General features: G+C 34.0%; 2 protein-coding genes across 3 annotated transcripts; both read right to left on the reverse strand.

Moving 5' to 3' along the window:
• Positions 1-10: 10 nt before the first annotated feature.
• On the reverse strand, positions 11-11075 carry zgc:194990 (uncharacterized protein LOC568410 homolog). Its single transcript, XM_042729456.1, has 10 exons — positions 10818-11075; positions 8213-8307; positions 7100-7198; positions 6859-6960; positions 5595-5756; positions 4608-4748; positions 4430-4481; positions 4153-4179; positions 3978-4004; positions 11-2389 (listed from the first exon to the last, which is right to left on the reverse strand). The coding sequence occupies exons 2-10, from the start codon at positions 8270-8272 to the stop codon at positions 1830-1832; spliced, it is 1230 nt and encodes a 409-aa protein (XP_042585390.1). The 5' UTR covers positions 8273-8307; positions 10818-11075; the 3' UTR covers positions 11-1829.
• A 612-nt stretch (positions 11076-11687) lies between these two features.
• si:ch73-61d6.3 (occludin) lies at positions 11688-26109 on the reverse strand. Of its 2 annotated transcripts, none has more exons than XM_042729458.1 (8): positions 25711-26109; positions 22207-22968; positions 20835-20996; positions 16962-17113; positions 14954-15172; positions 13164-13335; positions 13037-13078; positions 11688-12917 (listed from the first exon to the last, which is right to left on the reverse strand). In XM_042729458.1, exons 2-8 carry the CDS (start codon positions 22945-22947, stop codon positions 12819-12821), a joined length of 1587 nt encoding a protein of 528 aa, XP_042585392.1. In that variant the 5' UTR covers positions 22948-22968; positions 25711-26109; the 3' UTR covers positions 11688-12818. The 2 variants fall into 2 exon arrangements, with proteins under 2 accessions (XP_042585392.1, XP_042585391.1); XM_042729457.1 differs by having other exon boundaries at positions 22207-22971.
• Between the last annotated feature and the right edge of the window lie 320 nt (positions 26110-26429).

Consider the following 26429-nt stretch of genomic DNA (forward strand, 5'->3'; position numbering starts at 1 on the left):
ATTTAGGTGCAACAATGTTTTTAGCACACTGTGAACCTATTGAGATGCTTAACATTGATTGGAGGAGTATGTACTGACACTGCCCTCTATATGCTCTCTTATGTTACTGACAAACAGAAAATCATGGAGTTGAATGTGATTATATTGAACACTTGCTAAAACTAGATTTGGAGGAAATAGTGTATTCAGATTAGCAAAAGAATATTTCAGTTTAGATTTGGCTAATTATAATCTTATTTTAGGCCATGCACTTAAAAACAATGTAAATGAGCATATGGGTAAATGGATGTAAGAAACAAACAATCACAATTCAGTATAGAAATATTACAATGACATAATCGCTGTCAGTTACATTTTGAATGTTGAACGTTCTATGAAATTTGAGTGAGTAGATTTTACAAGTTGAATTTAAAGAATGTTTTAGTAGTTCCATAAGAATGAACTTTGTTAAAACCAATTATATCCCAGATTAATATGCATAGACAAGTATTTAAGTATTTGTAGGCTGATTTCCTGAAAAAGTGAAAACATTGCATGCTGACCAGTTTCACACAGCAACAATAGGTGTGTTCCACTTCGACTCAGTAATATTTTAGTACCACTGATATACTATTATAGATTTTTTTTAATATTCTGAATTAGAGTTTATTTTTATGTTTTCTTTGGATTTTGAAGGTTTAGAATTTTTTGTTTTTTAAAAATGTTTTAGATTTAATTACTTTAGTATTTTAGTACATTCTGTAATATTTAGGAAAAATAAAATGGGGTCTATATATATATTTTTTTTTAATTATCAGTTCTACTGATAAAAACATCAAAATATAATACTTAAGATATTTTGAATGGTTATAAAAAACAGTTTAGTGTGCATTAGCGGCAATATGCATCAAATCAAGTCTATGCAGTGCTGCATGAAGTTGAACACACCAAATAGTACAACCAGTAGTGCGCTGCAGGGATGATGTATTTTTGTAGGCCAAAACCCCGGGAAATTATTTTCAGCATTATATTTCTTTCAGTCCTGAGGCCAGTGGGTCTTCTGAAAAGGTTTTTGGTTAAATTCCTGAAATAAGGTCTGTGGTTAACACAAGCTCAAGATATTTTCGTGTTTAATTGCACAACATAAAATACATCAGTAATACTTCACATGATTTTTAAAATATTTGACTTGTCTTGAAAAAGGCGGTTGCTAACAAGTGTCTAAATGGGACTATAGAGGTTAAATGTCAGGTAAACTCATCTTCTCACTGGGTTTTATAATCATGGTCTTACAAACTATTCTCAAACTTTCAGGGAAAAATTATTTTAAATAAATACTGAAAGAAGGACATTGGTTACGTTGAAGTCATGCAACCATGGTGTAGTTAGTTTATAGGCTACATTTAGCTTTTTAATTCTGGTGATTGTATTTAGGCTTGAAAATGTGTGTTCATTTGTGAATATGAACTTTTTGGCCACAGATCTTATTTTCTGTAATAATCAAAAAGCTTTGAGTAACCATCAGTACAAAAGCCAGTGAAAAAAATCATATTGGGTTCCAAACTTCCAGACTGGCCTACAGAAATAAGTCATCACTGCAGCTCTCTCTGTGACTCTGTGTCTTGGGCAGGAATGTCTGTGTATGTTTGTTCAGTCAAATTGTTTAACAACAGTATTTTAACATTTCCTTTGTGATGCTAATGGTGCAGATTTCACAGCTTTAGCTACTCTTAAAAAAAAAAAAATTATTCTCTCTATGCTTTATTTTTTGTAAGCATTGATCAATTATGTTATTTTATGGTGCGTGTAATTTTTTCACATCTGTGTGTGTAAGGATTGTGCATTCATTATTAGCAGAACAGACATTGTCCCTTACAGAGACATCGCTCCCTTAGGTCTGCAGGCCTGATCACCATCTCACGGACCCTCTCCACCGTCCCAAACACCGGGTAAAGCTTCTCTGTGAACCTCTCGTTGTATGTGTAGATGTGTGCACGCTTCTGGGTGTCATAGAAGGACAACTGCCCCTCCTCATAGTCCAGATAGACCCCCACCCTCCGCGGGATGAATGACTGGGGCAGGGGTGTGGGCGGTGTGGTCAGGGCCTTGAGCTCGGAGCCCCTCTCCAGCCTGAGGGTCAAGTATCCACTCTGGGTGTTCAGCGGTCTGTAGCCTTTGCAGGGAGCTGATTCTTTGGCCACCCCGAGACGCCAATCACGGTCGCCCACTTCTATCTCCCAGTACCAGCGTCCTGACAAGAAGCCTTCAGAGCCGAGACAGCACCACCAGCTGTCGAAGCGCCGCAGGCTGTGAGGAACCTCACGCTGCTCCAGACCGCACTGCATGCGCTTGCAGTTCTCAGACAGAACCAGAGCAGGGTTGGCCGTCTCTGGGTCGAGAGTCACCTCCACTGAAAAACAGAGCAGCACTTATGGTTAGATTTGTCTTGTGTATTGTGGAATTTTTTCAAGAAATTGAACAGTGGAGAGAAAAAAACTGCACACTGCCAATTTAAATACTGCCTAATTTTGATGTTATCACGTATGAAAGTGAAAAGAAAAAAAAAAGTGGAAAAAAAAAAACAAAGTGAAAAGTGAAAGTGAAGTGACATACAGCCAAGTACGGTGACCCGTACTCAGAATCTGTGCTCTGCATTTAACCCATCCAAAGTGCACACACACACACACACAGCAGTGAACACACACACCCGGAGCAGTGGGCAGCCATTTATGCTGCAGCGCCCGGGGAGCAGTAGGGGGTTCAGTGCCTTGCTCAAGGGCACCTCAGTCGTGGTATATATATATATTTCACACACACACATACATACATACATAGGGGCATCTCAATAAATTAAATGTTGTGGAAAAGTTAAATTAAAGTTAATTAAATAAATTTAATGAATTTATTTAATACACGAGTTTCACAATTCGAGTTAAATTACTGAAATAAATGAACTTTTCCACGACATTCTAATTTATTGAAATGCACCTGTATATATATATATATATATATATATATATATATATATATATATATAAAAAACACACACACACACACACACATACAGTGTATATACTGTGTATATGTGTCTATAATATAAGAAAAATGTGTTAATATATTACATATAATTATATATGACATATTATTTCTGTTAACGTGCTTGGATACAGCACTCTGTGAACAGCCAGCTTCTTTGGCAATGAATTTTATGAATATAAATATACATAATAAATATACACAACACACACATTATGTAAACAAAACTTATTTTGGATGCGATTAATCGTTTGACAGCACATACACATACATACATACATACATACATACACACACAATATACACACATATACATATATATATACACATATATACACACACACACAAATGGACCACAAAATCAGTCTCAAGTCGCTGGGGTATATTTGTAGCAATAGCCCCCCCCCCCCCAAAAAAAAAACATTGCATGGGTCAAAATTATCGCATTTTCTTTTATGCCAAAAATCATTAGGATATTGAGTAAAGATCCATGTTCCATGAAGATATTTTGTACATTTCCTACCGTAAATATATCAAAACTCAATTTTTGATTAGTAATATGCATTGCTATGAACTTCATTTGGACAACTTCAAAGGCGATTTTCTCAGTATTTAGATTTTTTGGCACCCTCAAGATTCCAGATTTTCAAATAGTTGTATCTCGGACAAATATTGTCCTATCCTAACAAACCATACATCAACGGAAAGCATATTTATTCAATTTATTCAGCTTTCAGATGATGCATAAATCTCAATTTCAAAAAATTGACACTTATGACTGGTTTTGTGGTCCATGGTCACATATACGTGGACCACAAAATATGTATGTATGTATGTATGTGTGTGTATATATATATATATATATACATATATATACACACACTATAATATACATATATATACTATAATCTATATATATATAATTATAACATACACACTATATATCTCATTTTGACACATACCTGCAGCATTACATATCCAGTTCCACACTGAAACAAAAAGCAACATTTCTGTGTCACTAAATAAATATTAGAAATAACAGAATCTATTGCATTGACAGTCTTGATGTCTATATCTGCTGAATGTCGATGCATTTAAAATTTATTTATCTGATTGATGAACCTATCAATCTCTCACCTATGTGTGGAATGTAGCCAGTGCAATCTAAAGAAGATCAGAGAGAAAGAAAGATTATCAAAAAGCCTGTTTTCATGTCTAAACTAATAAAACTGCTGTATGTGATTTTTGGAATATACAATATTGTATTCCAGAAAATTACCAGACTATCTGATTTATAAGCTTTGTTTTTGAAATTCCACTTGGTGCCACTAGTGGAGCAGAAATCACTTACAGCATCTGTAGGTAACTATCCTTCAAAATCAATTCTGGGGCATTAATGTCATTGCCTTCTCACCAATCTTCTGGGTCTTTTGTTTTTGTACCAGCCACAGTCTTGGAATGAGCTCCTACAAAAACACAGTTGTGCTCAGTGTCAGTGCTGCTGGTTTTTAGATAAATTAAAAATGAAATGTTCAAATTTTTAATTTATGGAAAGTCTTTGAATGTTGTAAATGTTTTCAGAGGCATCACACCTTGTCCATATGTTCCCCAAGCACAACCCCTATGAGAAGCTCTACAGCAGACTGCAGGTGCGACAGGTGACCCCGCTTCCAACGCAGCTCCACGTCATCCAGCATCATCAACGCCTCATCACGGGGAGATATAGTGTTGGGTGAGAGAGAAAGACCAGAAGCAAACAGAGATTTTTTTTTTTAACACTCTTTCAACAACCACATTCAAAAGTGTTTGTTTGTGCACATGTCAAAGGCAGGTCAATGGAGTTGTTTGTAATGAGAGAACGAGAGATGATACTTCACTAACAGTATTTACTGATATTGAGTTACACACAAATTACTCCTAAGAAAAACAAGGACTTTGAAAATGGAATGAATTATTAATTAGGCATGAAAAAGTTAATGGCATATTGAAAGCATACCTATCCCTATAGACGTACAAGTGTGTAATTTGGCATTATTTTAAAGGAAAAACAACATTGCAGGCTGTGCATGTCTCTCTCAGGTCCGTCAGTGAGGTCGTTTGTAATCAACCCAGTCTGACAAGAGGATCATAGCAAGGTTAATATCTTAATTCTTAACCATAGAGCAACCAGAGTCCAAGACCAATAGAGAGATTAAGATACTTAATTTACAGCATGGTTTGATATTACATTACACACTAACAAAGCAATTACTCTGACAAAATGAGAGAATGTTGTAACCCTTAATGTATTTATGGATATAAACTTATTTGCTATATAGAGGCCCATATAAACACTACTGGACAAAAGCTTCTACATGCTTGATTAAATTACCTTACAAACCTTTTGAGCTAAAGGCTTATGCTTAAATGACTGATTTGTAGACAAACATAATGTACGTCTGCCTATGAATTTGTTTTGCAAAATAAATATTAAATTTTTTAACATGTTTTGTATGAATGTTTTCAATAAGTTTTTTAAAGCATCCCAGAATGCATCTCATGAAATTTGGCAGATGCATCTTCTGAATCTTCCTCACTGGGTGTCTGTTGCGCTGTCCTCTGGTCCAGTCCAAAATGATCCTTTTGTATGGGCCCAAGTCATATTCTCCTCCCTGCTCCAGCGTGCTGAGTAACTGACTCTTCCAGTCCCGCTTTTCTGGACGCAGATCAGCATAAACTTGCATGGGCGTCTCAGTATTTTCCTGCATAATGAAAAGAAAAAAAAAACCGACTTGTTTTTTATATTGCATGTAATTGAATTTTTTTTTTTTTTTTTTTTTGTTTTTTTAAATTGTTGATATTATGTGTTCTGTAGTATTGTTGTTGTGTGATTATTATATACTTCTTTTGTTTGTCTCTATCATCTCTATGACATAAAATCTTTAATAACCACATATAGAGAACTTCTGATCTAAATCCCTCAATGCAATTACATTTTGCAGCATACAGTATTTTTGATTCAGTATCAGTAACTCTGAAAATAATTGCTTCAATAACTTGAGCCCCTTGAGCTGACATTTATGACGCAGTAACCTTTTTAATAAACAGCCCGTGTCTAACTCAAATCAATTACTTTGATTTCTCAGATGCAATGTGCTGACAACAAGCTTTTTTAAAAGTACACTAAATCCGGAAAGCAGATGCCCTGGAGCGAACTACAACTCAAGGACAAAAAGTACTGCGGACTATACTATAACTTAAAAACAAACCACAATTAGAGCTTGATCCTTTGAAAACAGAGACCGAATTTTAAACCCTTAAGCCACTGGAGCTGTCAGTCAGCTTGATAGAAACAGACTAGCTGGTTACTATAGGGACTGGTGGCAGGATTTTTTCTAAATTTAACACACGGCTGGAACCAACCAACATCAGCCTGTAATTAAAGCCATGCAGATCCTGAGAAACAGCAGCTGTAGGATGCAGCTAAATGAATACAGGAAATACAAGTGACTATATTTAGTGAGGAACAGGGTTGTGGATCATTCAGAAATGAACTGAGAATGCTTTTTACATTTCTAATTATATCCTGTAGTAGGAAGAAGTATCACGCTTAATTTTTCAAGGTTTTTCAAGGTAATTCTCATTATTAACAAAATGTTAACTATGACTATTGCCTCAAATGCCTAATTTGCTGCTTATTAACAGTTAGTAAGGTAGTTGTTAAGTTTAGGTACTTGTTAGGATTAGGGATTTAGAATATGGTCATGTGCTTTATAAGTACTAATAAACAGACAATATGTCAATAATCGAATTTCAATTCTGAAAATGAATCTGCCTGTGATTAATTTCAGCTCAGGTTCTAACGTTCACCTCCAGGATGTTGGCGGTCTCTACAATGAACTCTCGACAGGCGTGTGGAGGCCACACGTCCTCTCCGGTCCAGATGTGAGCCAGAATATCTGACCTCTGAAAGACATCAGCATAAGAGCTTCCAACAGAGATACAAAGAGTTTGAAAATGTGTGTGGAAATGTATTCAATAGCTGACTCTGAAGATCTGGAGAAAAGCCACGTACAGGTACAATGCAACCATATATTTGTCTTACCTGACAGATCCTGTTGAGTTCTCGCGCGAGCTCCATTATAAGCAGCTGACTCTCTGTAAACGGCTCTTTCTTCACATGTTTCACTCTCTTCCGCGTCTCCTGCACACACAGTTGGGATTTATGGAGTGACTAAGGCTCCACCAGGGAATATAACAGCTAAACTTATAAATGTTATATTCTTTTTTTTTTTCCTCCACCACATCTCAATTGGATTACAATTGCTGGTTAATTTCATAGCTAACATTTTATTTATACTAAATACACATAATTAAATTATATTTTCATTTAAACTTGTGGAAAAGTGTAAAATAAATAATATTTTTAAACTTTCCCACAAGTCCAACAGTTACAGCTTGACTGAAAATGATTATATTCAAAAAAAAAAAAAAAAAAAAAAAAAAAAAAAAATTATATATATAAAAAAAAAAAAAAAAAAAATATATTATATATATAATATATATATATATATATATATATATATATACAAAATTCAAATATACATGTGATATTTTCCTTTATTTTCTTCATCTTACATTTAATTTTGTAGCAGGAAAAAATTGTTGTGATAGTTTTAATAAAAGTCAACTCATCTGACATAAAAGCACCTGTAGTTGTGCCTCACATTTTATGTAGTCTATCCTAAATACCCACAATTACTGTATATCATATTTTCATATTAAATAATTAAATGATTTCATAATTTCTTCATGTTTTGACAAATATGCCTTGACTGTAAATAACTATATTCCGTTTAAAGTAACATATCATATATATATTTTTTTTGTTAGTGATTGTTACTTTAATTTTATTTTCTTTTTTTTATTCGTAAGATGCATGACTTTTATTTGTTTGTGTCTCATTGATAAATAAGTACACTACTTTATTAGCAGGAAATATTGTTGGTTGTGGTGTAAATGACGCCACAACTAAGTTAGTTAAAAAACAAAAAAAAAAAAACTCAGAAATAAGTGTGTATAGTTGAAGTTCATAGCTAGCATTTTACATAGCCTATCCCAAATACACACAATTTTATCATATTTCTAAAATTAATGAGTTTCTCCAAATTACTGAAAAAATCCTCTGATGCAACAAATTAATGAATGAATACTGTACCTTCAGACGAAACTTGAGCTTCTTGGCTGGCTCAATGAGGAACTGAAGGCAATCTTTCATCCTATTGGACAGTCTGATGTGACCCTATTAGAAATCTGAAAGAGACGGAATGCAGAGAGAGATTTGAGTGGTTTAAGATCAGTGTAACAGCTGAGAAAGATGGGAGGGGTTTGTAAAAAGCCTTACTTTCAAAACTCAGCAAACTCAACACAGACTCAAGCTGCAACAACGCATTATTTTTTGATCACTCTGCGGCTCTGTTCCGATCAGCTCGTTACGACAGTAGGTCCAGGTCCATAGAGACCCGAGGAAGCAGCGAGAGCACTTTTAATGGGTGTTCGGGGACAGAGTGGGATGTAATTGTGCTGAATCAGCACGTCTTCTCAGCGTTCACACCCACACAACCTGCCAGAGCACCTTTACACTCAGTCGATTTCTTATTCCAGCCCCAAATCTTCACAAACTAATGCTAAAAAGTTGAAAATCAGCTTATAATATAGGCATACAACATGGCTCAAATGTCTGAAATGTCTTTCACCACTAGTGAAATGGCTTCTATTTCACATTTTCTAATTTAATACAATATCTATAATTACAAATTATATTATAAACATGACAATTTGAAAAAAGAAATAAAAAAGGTTTTCATGATGTCATTAAAAAAAGTCAGGTAATTCTGACATTAAATGGAGTGAACCCCAAGCTTTATAATTTGGAAAATCTTCATTCTTATTTTGTAAAAAACTGTACATGATGGAAAGTTTTTATTGATATTTATGAAACCAGCATCATCAAATTTGGAAATATTAAGCCTTTTATTTTTATTGCCTTCTTTTTAAGATGCAGATCTTTGAATCATAAGCTTAAACACGCTACCAGTTTGTCCAGCCAACAAAATAAATGAATTTATCTTGCGCATATACTTCATTACAAGGTATAGCTGATCAAATAAATGTTCACAATATTTCTTTGTTTTAAAATGTTTTTCTGTTTCTTTCCAGATTTAAATTAGCCCAAATTTTCGATGTTGTCTTAGCCTTCTGAATAGCATGTATTTTTCACATTAACTGTACCTTATTTTCTGTTTTTTTACACAATTACCAATAAGAATAAAAGAGGTTTCCGATAAATAAGTTTGTACATTTACATTATGCAGTATGCACTGATAAAAATGTAATGACACCATATGCCACAAATTCCTCCATACAATACTATAAAATTAAGGTTCTTAAATTAAGGTTCTTAATTTTCTGTTATTTTGGTGCACAATGTTCTCTTGTTTTCTGTTTGGGAAAGTAGTGTAATGTCACACCAAAGAAACTACTTCAGCTTCCTTGCATTTATTTATGATTAACTATACTTGTTAACTGAATGAACATGGCCAGACTCTGATAAGCTTTTATTAATGATCCGTAACATTCTGAAACTAAATTATGTGCCCAAAGTAAATGCAATCATGTTCCTCTGGTGTGCAATATGTTTTATTGAGCTTCATTCATTCATGATCAAATAAAACTGCTGACTTAGACAAATGAACATGACTAATAAAGGAGATAAAAGTTTGTACATTTACATGGTGAATGAAGGAGATATGAGTTTTTGATTTTAAATTGTGTATTTTGAATTAATTTTTGATCAGCTATATCTTAAAGTATGAGTATTATATAAATTTGTTATTTCTGACCAGTTCCATCCACCAAACTTGGCTCAGGCCCTCAGTCTTTGTTGGCCTAATAAGTTTTTTTTTTTTACATAACAGAATGGATAAAAGATAGCAGCAGCACCTTAGAAGCAGCCCAGAACTGCATAGCAACACCCTAGCAACGCCCCAGACACATTAGAAGCCACTCCATTAATCTGTATAACTGTATAAGTATTGATCAAACTGTATTACTCTCTGACTGTCTACGCCAAAGGTACTTGTCAGGTTCTTCTGATGTGCACTGCAGTGCACACTTGTTTTCAGCCTGGCAGATTGTTGGCATTGTCACACCCGTGTCAGGTCTGAACGGGGACCGATTAAAGAGGTCCTGACAGACAGATTCAGACACACAAACCACGTGAACGAGCACAAGGCGCAGATCTCCCGAACCCACACTGATCCTTTAAGCGAATTAAACCAGTACAGCCCTGTGTGTATTTTTGAGCATTAGTGAGTAGGTGGTGTTGCATGTAGTTTAAAAAAAAAAACCTGCTGAAGACAGACTTTTTCATTAAAATACAAATATCATGTATTTGCAATTTATTAATAAAAAAATCCTAATAATAATAACAATAATAATAATAACAATAATAATAATAATAATAATAATAATAATAATAATAATAATAAATATCATTGCTATTAATATAATAAGCTCATGTGTTAATATGACCATTTAATTTGGCTTCTCAGAGCATTTAGAAACATAGGTTTATGTACGTTATTGCAGATGACATAAAAAGCAGAAGATAAATAAAGACGTCATGATACACTTCAAACTCAGAGAAGCGCAATGCAGTCATAATATTACGCAGGCGCGCGCATATTCAAAAGTCATTAAACACAGCAGCAGCACCGTGCTGATGACAGAATAAAAAGTTTACTGAGATGAAAGTCACATACCTTTCTCTTTAACCTTTTGAAATATCCTCGGGAAGTTTTTCTACATCACAGCCTCATCTGATGTTTGCGCATCTCGTTGCTCGTTCTCTGAATGGCCTGGCTCAGCAGTCTCGACAGGAGTGTGATGAATCTCGTGGTGACCAATCAGCGTTCACACGTCTTGGTACTTTAGTTAATAGCCTTTTGTCGCGGAGTGATTAACGTTCGTGTATTTTCCGTAACGTACCCGAACGACTCCTCGTATATTTCCGAAATAAGCCGAGTGCCTTCTCCTCAGCTTGTTATTTAAAAGACAACCAGCAGAGGACGCCGTTGACTAACATTTAGTTACGCAGTTCTTAAAATTTTACTGTCTCAAGCCGAAATATGCATTTATATTAGGCCTATATTAATTATATTATACTATATTATTAGTAACCTCTATTTTTTTCAGTTTTGTATTAGTATTTTCAACTGCTTACACACAAAGTCGTTACTGGTCACACAATTTCTGAAACCTGACACTCAAACACCAGAACCACACACCAAATCTGCAAAACCATACACTAATTTATTTTCTTTTGATTTGGCTTTTTTTTTTTTTTAATAAATTTTTTTTTGTAAAAAAAAATAATTATATTTTTTATGTAACAAAAATATATCTGGAAGGAATGAATATTATGTCAAAGGTGTTTGCAAATGAGATGTGTTTGTGATATTTCGAATGCAGTGCTTTATTTTGCAAGAGATGTGAGGCATTTTGCATTTTGTGCATGCAATTCTTGGATTTGTGTGTAAAGCTTTGAAAATGTAAGCAACTGGAAAAACTGTAATAAAATAGAAAAAAAAACTTTAGACTCTAAATAGCTTAGTTGCACTTTAACAAACATATTTAAAACTTAAAATACAAAACTTTATTGAAAATAGAAAGGACAAGTATGTACAGATGAAAATAAATGCTGTTACACATGTGAGAGACAAAAAGCATCATCTCATTAACAGCCGAAAAATGAAAACCCTGTCACTTTGAAATGATTTCGTACAAAAACAAGTTAAAAAAATGAACAAAATGTACTTCTTGTCCATAACAACATTACAAAACAAACAGAACTTCAGTATTTGATCTTGCATAGATATTTGATTGGTTAGAGATAAAAGCAGCTATTACTGTTTTAAATAGCAGGAAGATCACAATATTTCGAAATGAATCAAATGTAATGAGATGCACTCTAGAACTAAATGAACAGAATATTTGCATATTTGCATAAATGCATCAGCACTGTTTTGTTTTTTTACAAAACAACTTTAAAATCTGAATATGAAATTCCAGTTTCTCTTTGTGATTTAAATTTCCATTTCTTCATTTACTGAGGCAGTCAGTTGTTAAAAAAAAAAGAATATTCTGTAATGGTGTGCTACTTTAAATACCTTAATTGTTTCTGGGAACTTTTTTGGCACACCTCGAAACAAAAACTTCAGTGTTTTTGGACTTGAAAACAAGCAGTGCCTCACAGTTACACCTTTACAGAAATAAACAATAAAACACACAACCCATTTACAGTCATACACAAGGAAACTGACAGCATAGATGTGACAGTGCAGGTGCAAATTACTCAGTTAGAGAGGATTGTCCAAAGTACATTTCCTCCAACAAACACATGCACCGCTGTAATCAGCTGACCTTGAAATTAGCACTCACAACCGCACCCAACAAAAAAACAACAACAATATTGCAATGCTTTATGGCATATTACAGGCTATATGAAGTCACTCACTCAAAAAAAAGCAGATGTTTCCAGTGAAAGAACAAGTTCCAGGTAATGGAAAGACTTTGAAAGGACCAGTTTTGAAATCTCTGGTCTTTGTTTCCAACCATCTTTAGGGCTCAGGTTAATCATAAGCACTAGATGAAGCCAGTGTTACAGCAGTTTCAGGCAACTTCGGTCATTTGGAGGCTTCATCAGTTAAATGCAAAAGTGTTTAACAAGGAGAGCAGGTGTGGTGGTTTAATGGAGCTCATTATTACTGACGACGGTCATAGATCTTAACCATTCGTTTAATATGGAAAAGCTTGTGGCGCAGTTTGCGACTAAGGTGCTTCTTGTTTTGATAATCTGGCATCTAAGCAGAGAGAATAAGGGAAAGAAAGCCTCATATTAACATCAAAAAAGCAGAGCATCTATTACTATGAAAGTGAGTCAGATGTTTAGTCATACTTTAGTTTTATAACCATGACTCACCCGTTTAAGGTCTTTGAGATGATTATATTCCTCTGCTACAGCCTGTAACATGAGATAAAAAAGAAAGTCATATGGATTTGAACAACAGGGAGGCGAAGCAGCCATCTGAAATATTTCAGTCGCTCACCTGGTACTTGGACGAGCCCTCTTCAAGTGTGTCCAGCTCTCTGCTGAGCTTGTTTATCTGATCGTTGATGTCGTCCATTTCGGCACACAGTTCCTTATAGGTCCTGAGGTCCGAGTCAAACTCTTTCTTGTACTCGTGTCGCTGGGTGTCAGACGTGATCTCTGGATACAGACTAATTAGAAAGGAAACAGAAAGCAGTTGGGTGGCAGCTTGTATAATGAGCTTTAAAGAAGGCAAGATAATTAAGGTAAATAGTAATTTGGTAGTTTTTAAATAAACTTTTTTCCAAAGAGATGGATAAACAGACCTAGAGTTAAGCATCTTGATCAAAGCAACAATAGTGGTATTTCATGGATTAACTGCTGTGGAGTTTGAACTGACAACCTTTCAGCTGCCACACCACAGCAAAAAAAAACAAAAAACAACCACCATAAACCAAGTAAAGGTGCACACATTTACCGTTACAATCTGTCAGCAAAATCCAGTCATTTGAATAGGAAAATACACAATCAGTGAAAACATTAATATTCCCCAAAATGGTCTCTGTTATTTCAAATTGCGCTAATTTGCTAATGTGAAATACAACCATTCACCAAAATTTTGCTAATGTGAAATACTACCATTTGCAATGGTTTTCGGTATTGTGAATTGCGCTAATTTTGTTTTTGTGAATGTGAATTTTGCTAATGTGAAATACTACCATTTGCCAAAATTTTACTAATGTGATTAAAATGAAAAATATTTACCATGTGAAATGCTACTGTTCGTCAGAAATTTACTAATGTGAAACACCAAGATGCACCAAAATCCTGTCTGTCAAAATCCTAAAATACTATCATTTGCCAATAATTCACTAATGTGAATACAACCGTTCATTGAAATTTAAAGTAAAATACAACCATTTGCAGAAATATCAAAATGTAAAATAAAACCATTTGCCAAGAAATTTACTAATGTAAAATACAACCATTTAAAGAAATTTTGTTGATGTGAAATACCATCATTCACAGAAATTCAGCTAATGTGAACTACTACTATTCACCAAAAATTCACTAATTCAATACTTCATTTGCCATTTGTTTTTGCTAATATGAATTACCACTATTTGCAGAAACTCATATATTGTGAAATATGTACCAGCATTCACTGAACTTTTGCTAATGCGACTGTGCCCTTAAGTCCTTACTAAGGTCAACTTTTTACTAAGTGACCGCTCTAACTTCAACACTGTATTTTTCATTTGTGTCAGAAAACAGCAAAATAGTGAGAATATTTTTTTTAAATTATTCATAATGCAGTGAATACAAGTATTTTAGTCAAGTTAAGTCACTATTATTTATATAGCGCTTTTTACAATGCAAATCGCGTTAAAGCAGCTTTACAGTATTAAACAGGGAAATAGTCAACATTATAAGTATAACTAACATTATCAAAGATTAATAAATACTAAAATAATTTATAGTTCATTGTTACTGTTAAGTGTTACATTTATATTTCATGTGTCCCCTGTTAGTTTATTGTTTGCAAAAAGATTTTCTTCTCATGGTCCAACAATGAGTGAAACCAGGCCACTTCTTTTTTTTTTTTGTAACTCATCACACCCAACCAAACAACAAATGTAAACATGCACACATATGCAAAGACCTTTGACCCATTAACCCAAATTTAGTCTATTATGTTAGCATGTGGAGATGCGTGCCAGAGATGATTATCTCCTACAGACTTCCTTGCTGTATCCAAGGGAATGCGCTACTAACCCTGGGCCTGCATGAACCACAAACAATTCTTACCGTGTCCATAGATCCTCGTCAAAATCGTTGGCAGTCTCTCCTCCCGTTGTGTACTCGGTTTCGTACTGGGACTCGTCCAGCTCAGGGTTCCTTCTGCGTCTCTTGGCCCTGGAAGCAGACGGTTTGCGGATGGTGTCCGTCTGGTCGGAGGGACTGGAGCTCACTTCTCCAGACGGGGATGTAGAATGAGATGGCCGGCTGAAAGAGCGCTCAGGGTAACTGTGGGTGGAGAAACTGTTACTACTTTATCCAAAAAGAGAAATGAGCAAACATTCATTCAAACACATTTGAGCAAGCAAATATTCTTCAAAATATTATATAACAATCTGAAAAGGAACATGTTTATCTGCCATGGAATTAAAATATTAAAAAAAAGGTAATTGCTACTTTTTTCTCACAGTTCAGACTTTTTTTCACAATTGCAAGTTTACATATCACAATTATTTCTTACAGTTGTGAGTTTATATTTACCAATTCTGAGTTTACATCTTACAACTATAACATTTTTCTCAGCATTAGCTTACATCCCGCAATTCTGTCTTTTAGACACCTGAACTGACTGCATACACATGAAGAATTCTAAAAAGAAAAGTCACAATAGCAAGATATAAACTCAGAATTCTGAAAAAAAATAAACCCTGAATCTTGCAATTCTGACTTTTTCTCGCAGTTTATATTATATATATTAAAAAATTTAATTGTAAGATATAATCTGATATAAATTACTGTACTTTTTACATTTTTTTTTTTCCTGTGGTGAAAATAAACTTCCATTGGTTCAGGGCTGTTTAGTGACGGTAATGAATTGAAGGAAATGCAGATTAGAAGCATTATTAGTGAGAAAGTTTCATAGACACAATGCTTTTCTTTCTGAGATTATGTTTACGATACTAAACATAGTATTAACATAGCATTAACAGAAACATGTTGGCAATACTACAGCAAAATATAATTTGCTCAAGCATTTCCCTTATCCTCATAAGCTGGTGTTTCACATTTCACTGTTAATAAGCAATGTTTTCTTCATTGCACTTCATTGTGAGGTTTTTCGTCATTACCAATTAACATGTTAGCTCAAATTACAGAATACTCTTTTTTTTTTTATAAGTTCTTTAATGAAAAAAAATTAAAAGCCAATCATCTTTTACATAAAGGCACTGCCTGTTTGTGGAATTGTCTATACGATGTCAATAGAAAAATGATATTAATTAATTTATACTGAATCATTGAAGCTTGTAGAGCCACACAAAAAAGACAGAGACAGACAAGGAGGGACAGACCTGATTTAAAAACAAATTATAAGGAAAGAACATCTGATTAAAAAATGCTAAAAGTTTGATCTCATGCCAAGACACGTCATATTTGGTGTAATCTGACCTGACTTCATGAAACTAATGGCCCAGGCCATTAGGCAGATTAATGATCCAGACAATAGCACTGATGATTTAACATCAGCTAACCAAGGTCGCAAAAAAAGCCACGGACTACTTTGAACAAGAAGTAACTGTACATTGCCATTCAAATGTTAGATTTTTTTTTTTTTTTTTTTTAAAGGAAATTAATACTTTTATTTTAAAATGATAATAAAGACCTTTGTTTACTGAGCATCAAATCCGCATATTATAATGATTTCTGAAGGATCGTGTGACACTGAAGACAGGAGTAATAATCCTGAAAATTCAGCTTTGCATCACAGGAATAAATTACATTTTTAAATATACTAAAATAGAAAACAGTTATTTTAGAATGTAATAATATTTAACAATATTACTTTTTTTACTGTATCTTTGATCAAATAAATGCACTGTTGGTAAGCATAAGAGACCCCAAACTTTTGATCAGTAGTGTATGGAAAGCTGGAATGCAATTCCAAATGACTTATTAAGGCTTTAAGCTATAAAGTTAGCTCCAACATTTCCTTAGCAGGGGCATGCAATATTGCCTGTTCACATGGAGCTAAGCTTTAAAGTCTCCAGCTATCCCAGGGTCGGATCACTCACTCACTCACCCGATAACATTGTTGGTCTCAGAACTAAAGACACTGCCGGTCTTCAGGGGGATGGAGCTGACACTGGGGGCTGAAACCAGAACAGGAGCCATCTTCTCTGAAAACACCATGGATGCCTCCTGCACGCTCTGTCCATTCTGTACGTGGTTGACCTGAAAAAAGGAACAAACTGTTTAGTACAATGACTGCAAACTTTGATTCATATCTGAACAGAGAGTATGACGTGCATAACATCAGGAAGCAACATATCTCAGATAATGACATCAAAAAAAGACATCACAAACAATTAAGCCAGGAAGTGAGAAGAACTAAAAACATTTTTTTTTTGTGGTTATGTGAGGTTTTCTTTTTTTTTGTTGAAAGTTTGATCTTTAATCATGATAAAATCATATCTCTGTCCTTTTTGGCTGCCAAGCCTTTAGGAAAATTTTGTATTGCATCGATTGATATACAATGCAGTTATACACAGTAATACTAACTGAAATGGGAAAAAATAATAATATAAATAGCTTCACATGAGGCTTGAGGTTGGTAAGATTTTTTTATATGTAACTGAATGAAGCTCATCATGGATTCAGTTATTTGATGAAAAATGGAGTAAAAACAGTAACAGTGTGTAATATTATTACAATTTAGGGAAATAGCCAACATAACAAGTATTTTAACATTAAAAGTATAACTAATTAAAAGCTTGATTTTCAGTCTCCAGTGTCACTTGATGCTTCAGAAACCATTCTTATATGCTGACTTGGTGCTCAAAAACACATTTATTACTATTATTATCAATACTGAAAAGAGATTTAATATTTGTGTGGAAAATTATGCATTTTTCAGATCCCTTGATGAAGAGAAAGTTCACGGTTAAAGTTAACATTAGGAATGCCGATTTTCTTAAATGCACCCTTGCTTAAAAAAAATCTTTCTGACCCAAAACTTTTAAACAGCAGTGCAAATATGCAGTACAAAACGTTAAAAATCTGTTTGGAAAAGTGACATAAAATAAATAACGGATCAGTTTTAGTCATTAAAAGCCGGTAAGAATGTTATGTATGTTACTATAATGCCCAAAAAGTACATTATAAACAACAATCTGTCTTGATTGCAGACTTTTGAAACTGCAGTATGTGCAGAATAATATACCAACACTGAAACCATTTTAGATCCATTGTTTAGACTTTATTTTCCTTCTGCTACTGTACAGGAAAGACTGTAGGGAATAAGAAGCAAAAGGGCTCTTGCTCTTCCTGTTGAGCTTTGATTTCAGAGGATGTTCTCAGCATGTGATTGTGTGACAAACACACAATGCCAATAGTAAAGATTACTGGCACAATATATGATTTATAATACTTTATAATACCACAAGATGAAGAGTGGATGAACGGATATAAGGAAAAACAATTCCGAGCAGTACACTGCTAAAACAACAAAATCAGGTGTGCGTGTCGGTGGAATTGTTTTGTTCTGGAGGGGCTGTGTGTGAAAGTGTGTGTGTGTGTGTGTGTGTGTGTGTGTGTGTGTGTGTGTGTGTGTGTGTGTGTTAAGAGGGGGGACGCAGCAGGAAAGCGTTTCCCTGCAGCTGGGGAGAAGGGAAAAGCCACTGTGCAGAAAAGCTCAAATCATCCAGGAATTCCAACAATGCTTTCCCTGCATGAGCTACTGCCACCGCTGATCCGTGATCACGCTACATAAGCAGGGAAAGAATGCTTGAGAACACACAAAGAGGGACGTTTCATGTTCATGACCTCCTTTTGCACCAGAAAAAAAAGTGAAGCAGAGATAAAAAGGCAAGGAGAGAAAGGTATTCAAAGGGAGTGTGTACAACACTGTCAGAGCTCATAGATTTACTGAAAGCACCAGGGCAGAGAAAGGCAGACCAGTCTCATTATGGTAGTAATTATGTTTCCAATGGACTTAATCCGAAAATCAAACCACACCCCACGGAGCCTTCACCACCAGCTACAGGTTCATTAATAACCTGTAGACCTGGATGAAAGATTTACTAGAGGCTGCTCAAGTTTAGCTTAAGATTCTCAGTTTAAAGCTTTTTTAATTATCAACCTTGTCGCAGACATTTCTCCTAAAATTCATAGAATTAAAAATAGAAACAACTGTAACATACATTGTAAGTACAGAGCGATATAATTATGAATGATTTTGAAAAAATGTGAGTTACTGAGTTCTCTGACTTTTGAAATGAAACTTTGGTGTTTTAGTACATCTGAGCAGTGAGCACAGTTTGATCTCTTCTGAAATGCTAGAGGTCTGCATTTGCTCTCATTTAATCTTTGTATATCTGTCTAGGAAAAACAATTAAGATATTAAAGGGATCTCATCTGTTATTTTTCTTTGCTCTGGGGAGTCTCACAGTCATTTCACTTTATATAAATGAATGATAATTAAATTAAAGTTCTTTTGATCTTTCTATTGCAAAATGCCTGTTTCTTAAATAACCTTTATTGCTTTAATTGCTTCTCTTTTTCAAATAAGAAAGAGTCACAGTGAGTAATGCAGTGTTACTGAGTGATGCGCACACACACACAACATGACTCATGTTCTCTTACACAGCACTAATGTACAGTATTACTACTGAAACAAACTGTTCTGTAACACAAATAAAACCAAAGATGTAATGTGAACAGACATTACTACACTAGCAAGAATGATAAATTGGTCAATATTTGGCTATTTTTAAAAATAATCAGCATAAGCTGATAACAATGCCCACATGGCTGATGAACAGTTTTGTCACATTTTCAGTACATAATGTGCAAATAAGTATTCATCTAAATTCCAATGTTTTGTGTTTCAAAATATGGCTCAAAAAAGTATTGCTAAAATAGATAAAGTACATAAATATATTTTTGATCACTTTCAGTTATTAAATCATTTTTCTACCTATATATATATATATATATATAAATAAAATAAAAAACATTTGGCATTTACCCGAAAGTACATTTTGTAATAAATTTGAGAAATATGTGTCCTTAAGCTATTTTCTCTTTGCAGCATTTTTTCTTCACAATAAAGTATTGGCTGTATGGGACTTGTATACAGTATATATAATAATAATCACCAATACTTTTAATATATATTTTTAGTCAAATTATATTCATATTGTACAAACATTAAATTAAAAAAAACATACTTACCCAAAACATATTTTAAGACTGTAAATGAGTCAATTATTGAAATAAATTTCTCTTTAGATATACTTATAATAATCAGTAATATACCAACCAGTGTCCACACTTACATCCGTCTCGGCCATTGAAAAATACTTCTAATAAATATGTTCATACCTAAACACTTTATTTGTTCTTTGAACTATAAAGAAATGCTAATTCAAGCATGCTTTCTAACTGTCTTGGTAGTACAAAAGTTTAGCCGTTCATAGTCATCCACCAAGGAGTTAATTTAAAGCCACTCGACTTTCTCAGTTTGGTTAATGATCAGTCACAGTGAAACTAGGCTGGCTGTAAACAAACAGACCATATCAGCAACACATTCAACCTTGTGACTGAATTATCACCAGTGTTGCACCAGCCATAGAAACTATTAAAAGATATATGACTTCAAAATACATTTTCAAACCGCTCCCAACCTACCAAAACAAAAGGTCTAACTGACTATCACAAACTTTTTCGAAGAATTAAACTGCTTGCCCCATATACAGTTGCTGGGATGCTAGAGCCTATGGACAATTAAACGTATGGGATGCTGTTTGCTTTAGAGACTAGAAATAATCCTGAAACTGGCCTTTTATTTCATCCCCTTCATGCCGTTTTGATCTGGGTGTGCCACTTAATTAGTGACCATGTGTTTCTTTCTCAATGCAGCACATCTCAACGTAGGTGTAATAGGGAAACTTACCCAATCCTCTACATCTCTGCCCTCAGGTCCTCCCATTAGTGGTCGATCCCAGTAGATGTTCGGTTTCCCATAGTGCCAGATTTTACTTCTGGTCCTATAGGAGAAGAAGGCCGCCACAGCCAGTGCCACCACAACCATGAACCCACAAACCATTGCAACTGCCTGCAAACGACAAAACTGTAGTGTTATGTCCAATGTGTACATGCAGTTTTTATCATGCTGAACTAAAATTTAATACACAACAATAAACATCTTAATAATCATCTCACTCTCACAATCAATTCTATCTTGAATCAAAAGTTCTGGGTTATTAATAACATAATATGTATGGATTACTAAAGACAATTATTTTGATTATTCACTGAATTATTTTGTTTCTTAGCTTAAAAAATGAAAATAAAGTTTTTACAGTAATGCACTCACAAATGAATTTTTAAAAATAAAATTGTCCTTTTGAGGAACTACTTTTGATTATACTTGATTATACTCTTATGAATATGCTTTCGAAATACACTGAAAAGTTATCACAATGTGCTTTATGACAACTGAATTAATACATTTTTAATTATATATATACATATATATATATATATATATATATATATATTCTGAATATATACAGTATGTGTGTGTGTGTATATATATATATATATATATATATTAGTGCTGTCATACGATAAATTGCATCCAAATTACGTTTTTGTTTACATAATATGTGTGTGTTGTGTATATTTATTATGTATATATAAATAAACACTCATATAGCATATATTTTGTAAATATTTAAATCAAATAGTTATCTTTTTCTTATTTTTTTAGAAGGTTTTTGAAAATCTTTATTAAATCTTTTTGAATCGAAAAGTTTTGGTTACAAGGACTTTCAGCGGAGGGATGAAAATCTCAGGTTTTGTTAAAAATATCATCATTTGTGTTTTGAGGATGAACAAAAGTCTTATGGGTTTGGAATGACATGAGGGTGCGTAAAAATGACAGAATTTTTGGGTAAACATACCCTTCAAACTACGATTTAAAGGGACAGTTCACCCAAAAATGAACATTCTAATTTTGGAGAATGTTGGTAACCAAACAGTTGCTAGTAGCCATTGACATCCATAATTTTTTCCCCATAATATGGAAGTCAATGGCTACCAGCAAGTGATTTGAGGGTGAGTGAATGAAAAAAAAAATTTAAATATAAGGGTCAGATCAGGCTTCCACCGTAAGTGTAAATGCACCTCCTCTACTGATTTACACACTGGAGGAGTTGAAATTATGGTCTATGGCAATCCTTTGATTGTAGACTATAAGGAAGACATAAATTAAATGTAGTCTCTAAAGACATTTCGAAACATCCTGTAACATTAAATGGTACCTCTTGAGGGTCCACGTAGCAGTAGTGGTACAAGTACTGGTTATAAATGGGAAAGCCGGCTCCCATTCCTGTCACACTGCTGCCATAGAGATTCTGACACATCAGAAGCATGGGGTTGTAGTATGAGCTGGTGGAGCTCTGGGCCATAGGGTTCACTCCTACAATGTACACAATGTTTATAATGCCCTGAATCACAGCCATTATAGAACAAATAACAAGCAGCACCAGGTAGAACTTCCTGCTGCGGAACGTGTTTGTTTTGGAGAAGCTAGCTGCAAAGAATCCCAAAGCAATGATGAAGTTTATGGCGGCAATGGCGATCATACTGGTCTTTGCAGAGTAAGGGGTTGGGTAAGAATTGTAGTAGCTTCCGTATCCATATCCACTTCCGTATCCATACCCGCTGCCATATCCGTATCCACTTCCATATCCAGGATAGCTGGAATATCCAGATCCATAACCAAATCCATACTGCATGTCCCAAACCAGAGTCGAGGCCACACAGGCGAAGATTCCCAGACAGAGGATTATAATGGTTCCCATCATAATCTTCACAATTCCCGGAGGGGAGAACCATTTGTAGAAGTGCTGTGGCACCTCCTCGCCCAGGGAGCTTCCAAGACCCAAGGGGTGGTTTGGATCGAATTCACTCCTTGGGTCTTGGAAGCTCCCCGGATGTCCAAAGCCGTTGGAAGGTGGGGTGTACATCGGGGGACTGTCGTAGGGTTGTTTCTCATACATCTCTCAAAGATGTCCAATGACCTGCTAAAAGAAGCAAATTAATTTATAAACATGAATAATCACTCAGGTGTTACAGGCAAATAGAAAATGCAGCAGGTACCAAGACCAATTTGTGAAATAATTTCTTTAGAAGAACATTTAAAAGATATAAATACATGAATAAATAAATAAAATAACACCTTAAATGTAGCCCAATTCAGCCCATGCACTAAGGTGTACAATAGCTTTAAGTAAGGAACAGATCTAAATTTAAGTAATTATTATTAATTGAATTTTTTTAAATAAAATAAAACCCATTTCAAAATAATAATATAATAATTTTAAAAATGTATTTTAATAATTAATTTTAAAAAGTAAAACATTTATTAACTGAAATCATATTATATTAAGTTAAATTGATGTAAATTTTATATAAATCATATGAATTTAAACACACTGTTCAAATGTTTGCAACATTTTTAATGTTTTTGAAATAAATCTCCTAAACACACACACAGACACATAATATTTGTGAAAACCTTTATACATTTTTTTTTCTTTCTGCATTCTTCAATGAACAGAAAGCATTTATTTGAAATAGGAATCCTCTGTAGCATTATGAATGTCTTTACTGTCACTTTGATACATTTAATTTGTCTTTGCTAAACAGATTTTTTTTTTTTTTCAAAAATAAATAATAGTAGCATATATAAAAGGAGCAGCAATGGAATATTATACATAAATAATCATAAACAGAAACAAACAGGAAATAGTATGCATTTTTGAGTGTTGCCAAGACACTCCTTGTCTACACTGGAAAACATAACAAACAGCATACAGGGTGGGAACAAGACAAGTGTGAGTAAATAATGACAGAATTTTCATTCATGGGTGAACTGTCCCTTTAAATGTCTTAGATCAGCACATCAGCAGTGACATCAATTAATACACAGACCAAAATGACGTTACCCAAAACCACAAGCCGTGTAACCACCGTGCTGAAATAACTGTGCTGTTTATCAGTGTGAGGTAACAACACAGAGTAGAGTGGAGACATCGGCACCAGGATTCAGAGGCTGCCCACACAAAGCCACTGTTTACAGGCCTGACCATGGGAGTTAAACTCAATCTTAACCATTGTCCAGCACTCACTTTGAAATGCATAGATTTAACTTCTGACCAAACATGCCGTTTGTTTAATTTCAGATCATATGCTCTAGGGGTGAGGTCACAAACAGGGCAAAACCAGACAGAATAGGCATCAAGAAGTACTCAACAAAAACTATGCTATACAATATGTCTAACACTATAGGCAGTAATATGTTGAATGTTAGATGTACTTTTATGTTGCCACAAATACACATTTCTAATAACATACAGCACAATTCATTGATTGATTTTTTTTTCCATTTAAAAAAATAGTTGTTTAAACGTATTTACATTTTTATGTTTTATGCTTTTATCTTTTCATTATAAGATGTAACATAAAAGTCCTTACTGAAGTTTTGAAGTTGATTTTGAAGTTTGAATTTTTGTTTTTTTACTGTCTTCACTAGAATATATTTAAAATAATTTAAAACATAATATAAAATATATTTCAAATGTAAAAAAATACTCTAAATCATTCTGAATTTGTCTTTATACTTTAAATTTCAATGTCATGATTTTACTATTTTCTAATAATATACAATTAAAATATAATATAAAAGAATTTGTTATTATAATCATTATTATAATAATAATAATAATTTATAATGTTTTATGTTTTCATTTTCATTTGCAATGTGATGATTGTTAATATCTTCAATAAAATACAATATTTAAAATAATTTAAAATATAATACAATAAAAAAAAAAAAAAATCTCAATGTCTACTGTAGCGTGCAACACCTCAACAACAGAAGACTGCATACTACACTTTCGGTCCCTAGCAAAGGCCTAGAAAAAGCCATTTGTCTAGTTACTATGTGTTCACCTACTATCCGGCCTCCCTCGACTTTTCTCCTTTGTTATAGCAAAAAGTCAAGGCTGCACTCTGTCTGTGCACGGTCACCATGGTAATAGAGGCCTGAGGTTATATAAAAAAAGGACAGAAAAACACAAGAGCTTCACTGTCTGGCCGCACTGGAGTGGGGGTGCTGCCTACGTAGGCAGATACAGTTGTAGTGATCAGGTGTCCTCAAGAGAATCCTTTCTTATTTATTAACGCACAACAGTTTTGATTTCATTTATGATTAATTAATGAATATTTTGAATGCCTAACAACAGGTGAGAGGGTAAGACAAACAGATGATATATAGGAGATTCACTCAGTTTTTAGGCTAAAACCCTTTATTGATTGGTCTTACGAAAAAGCTACAGCAGTACCATCATGGCATCTTAATACAATGACACTTTATGTATGTGCAAGGTATTTCAACGCAAACTACCATAGTACATGATCAAACGCTTTTGGCATGATATCTTGGTATAAGTAAAACATTACCATTGTAAGAAGCATGGTATTTCCTTGATATTTGTCTAAAAAAGCATGGTATTGTCATAATATTATGTCCAAAAGTAATAGTACAACAGTATTTTTGAAACAGATAATGATGTCAAATTAAATGTGTGTTAACTTGGAGCAAAGATTACAAAAAGGCCTAAAAGTATGTGTCTACAAAATACTATCATAAATGCTAAATATTTATAAATAATTATATTTAAAAATATTAATATAATATTTTTGTCTAAAATACAATTATACAATTCTAATCTAAAATAAACACACAAAACTTTATTTACCTTTTTGAATCTGTCTTCACCTAAAGAAATGAAGATTTCTTCTATTATTATTATTTCCCCAGATTCTTCGTCTTCAAATTCAATTCTCAGTTTTAGGGGAAAAAAGGTCAAAAAATGAAGCCGGTGAAAGTAAAAGTGTTGGCTGGGACAGTTGTCTCTCTCTGATCTCTGTGCTGTGAAGCTCTCTGGTCCACCTGCGCCTGCATGCAGTGAAGCACATCTGTATCAGTCGTCTGAGTGTTTGGATGCACCAGTGCTGACCCCCTCCGAAAGATGTGGGTGGAAATGCGTGAACGGCTGTGAAATAAACTTCCTTGAGCACAAGAAGCTTACTCAATCTAATCTCGAGACGTGACTCGAGCGCAGTTAGTCAAAGCAGGTTTAATCCCGTTGGACAAAAGCAGCAGAGGGCGGGTTATTCCGGTCACGAAGTATTTAAGCTTGTCCCCATTTTATCATAATGGATAAAATATTAAATTCACAATTTTTTATTTATATTAGTTAGGATTTTATTATCACAACATCACAATTAAGTGAATAAAGGACGGATTTTAGACAATTTCCCTACTTTGGCTCCAGCAGGTGTTATTTTTATCACAAAGCCTACGTCAAAACGGTCATTTGGTATTTAAAAATATTTAAAAAAAAAAAAAAAAAACTTTTAATTTATTAAGAAATATTCCAGGTATTTATTTTAATAGTTTTTAGTTGTTTGTGAT

The sequence above is a fragment of the Cyprinus carpio genome, chromosome B8, assembly GCF_018340385.1.
Source record: "Cyprinus carpio isolate SPL01 chromosome B8, ASM1834038v1, whole genome shotgun sequence".
NCBI classification, from domain to species: Eukaryota; Metazoa; Chordata; class Actinopteri; order Cypriniformes; family Cyprinidae; genus Cyprinus; species Cyprinus carpio.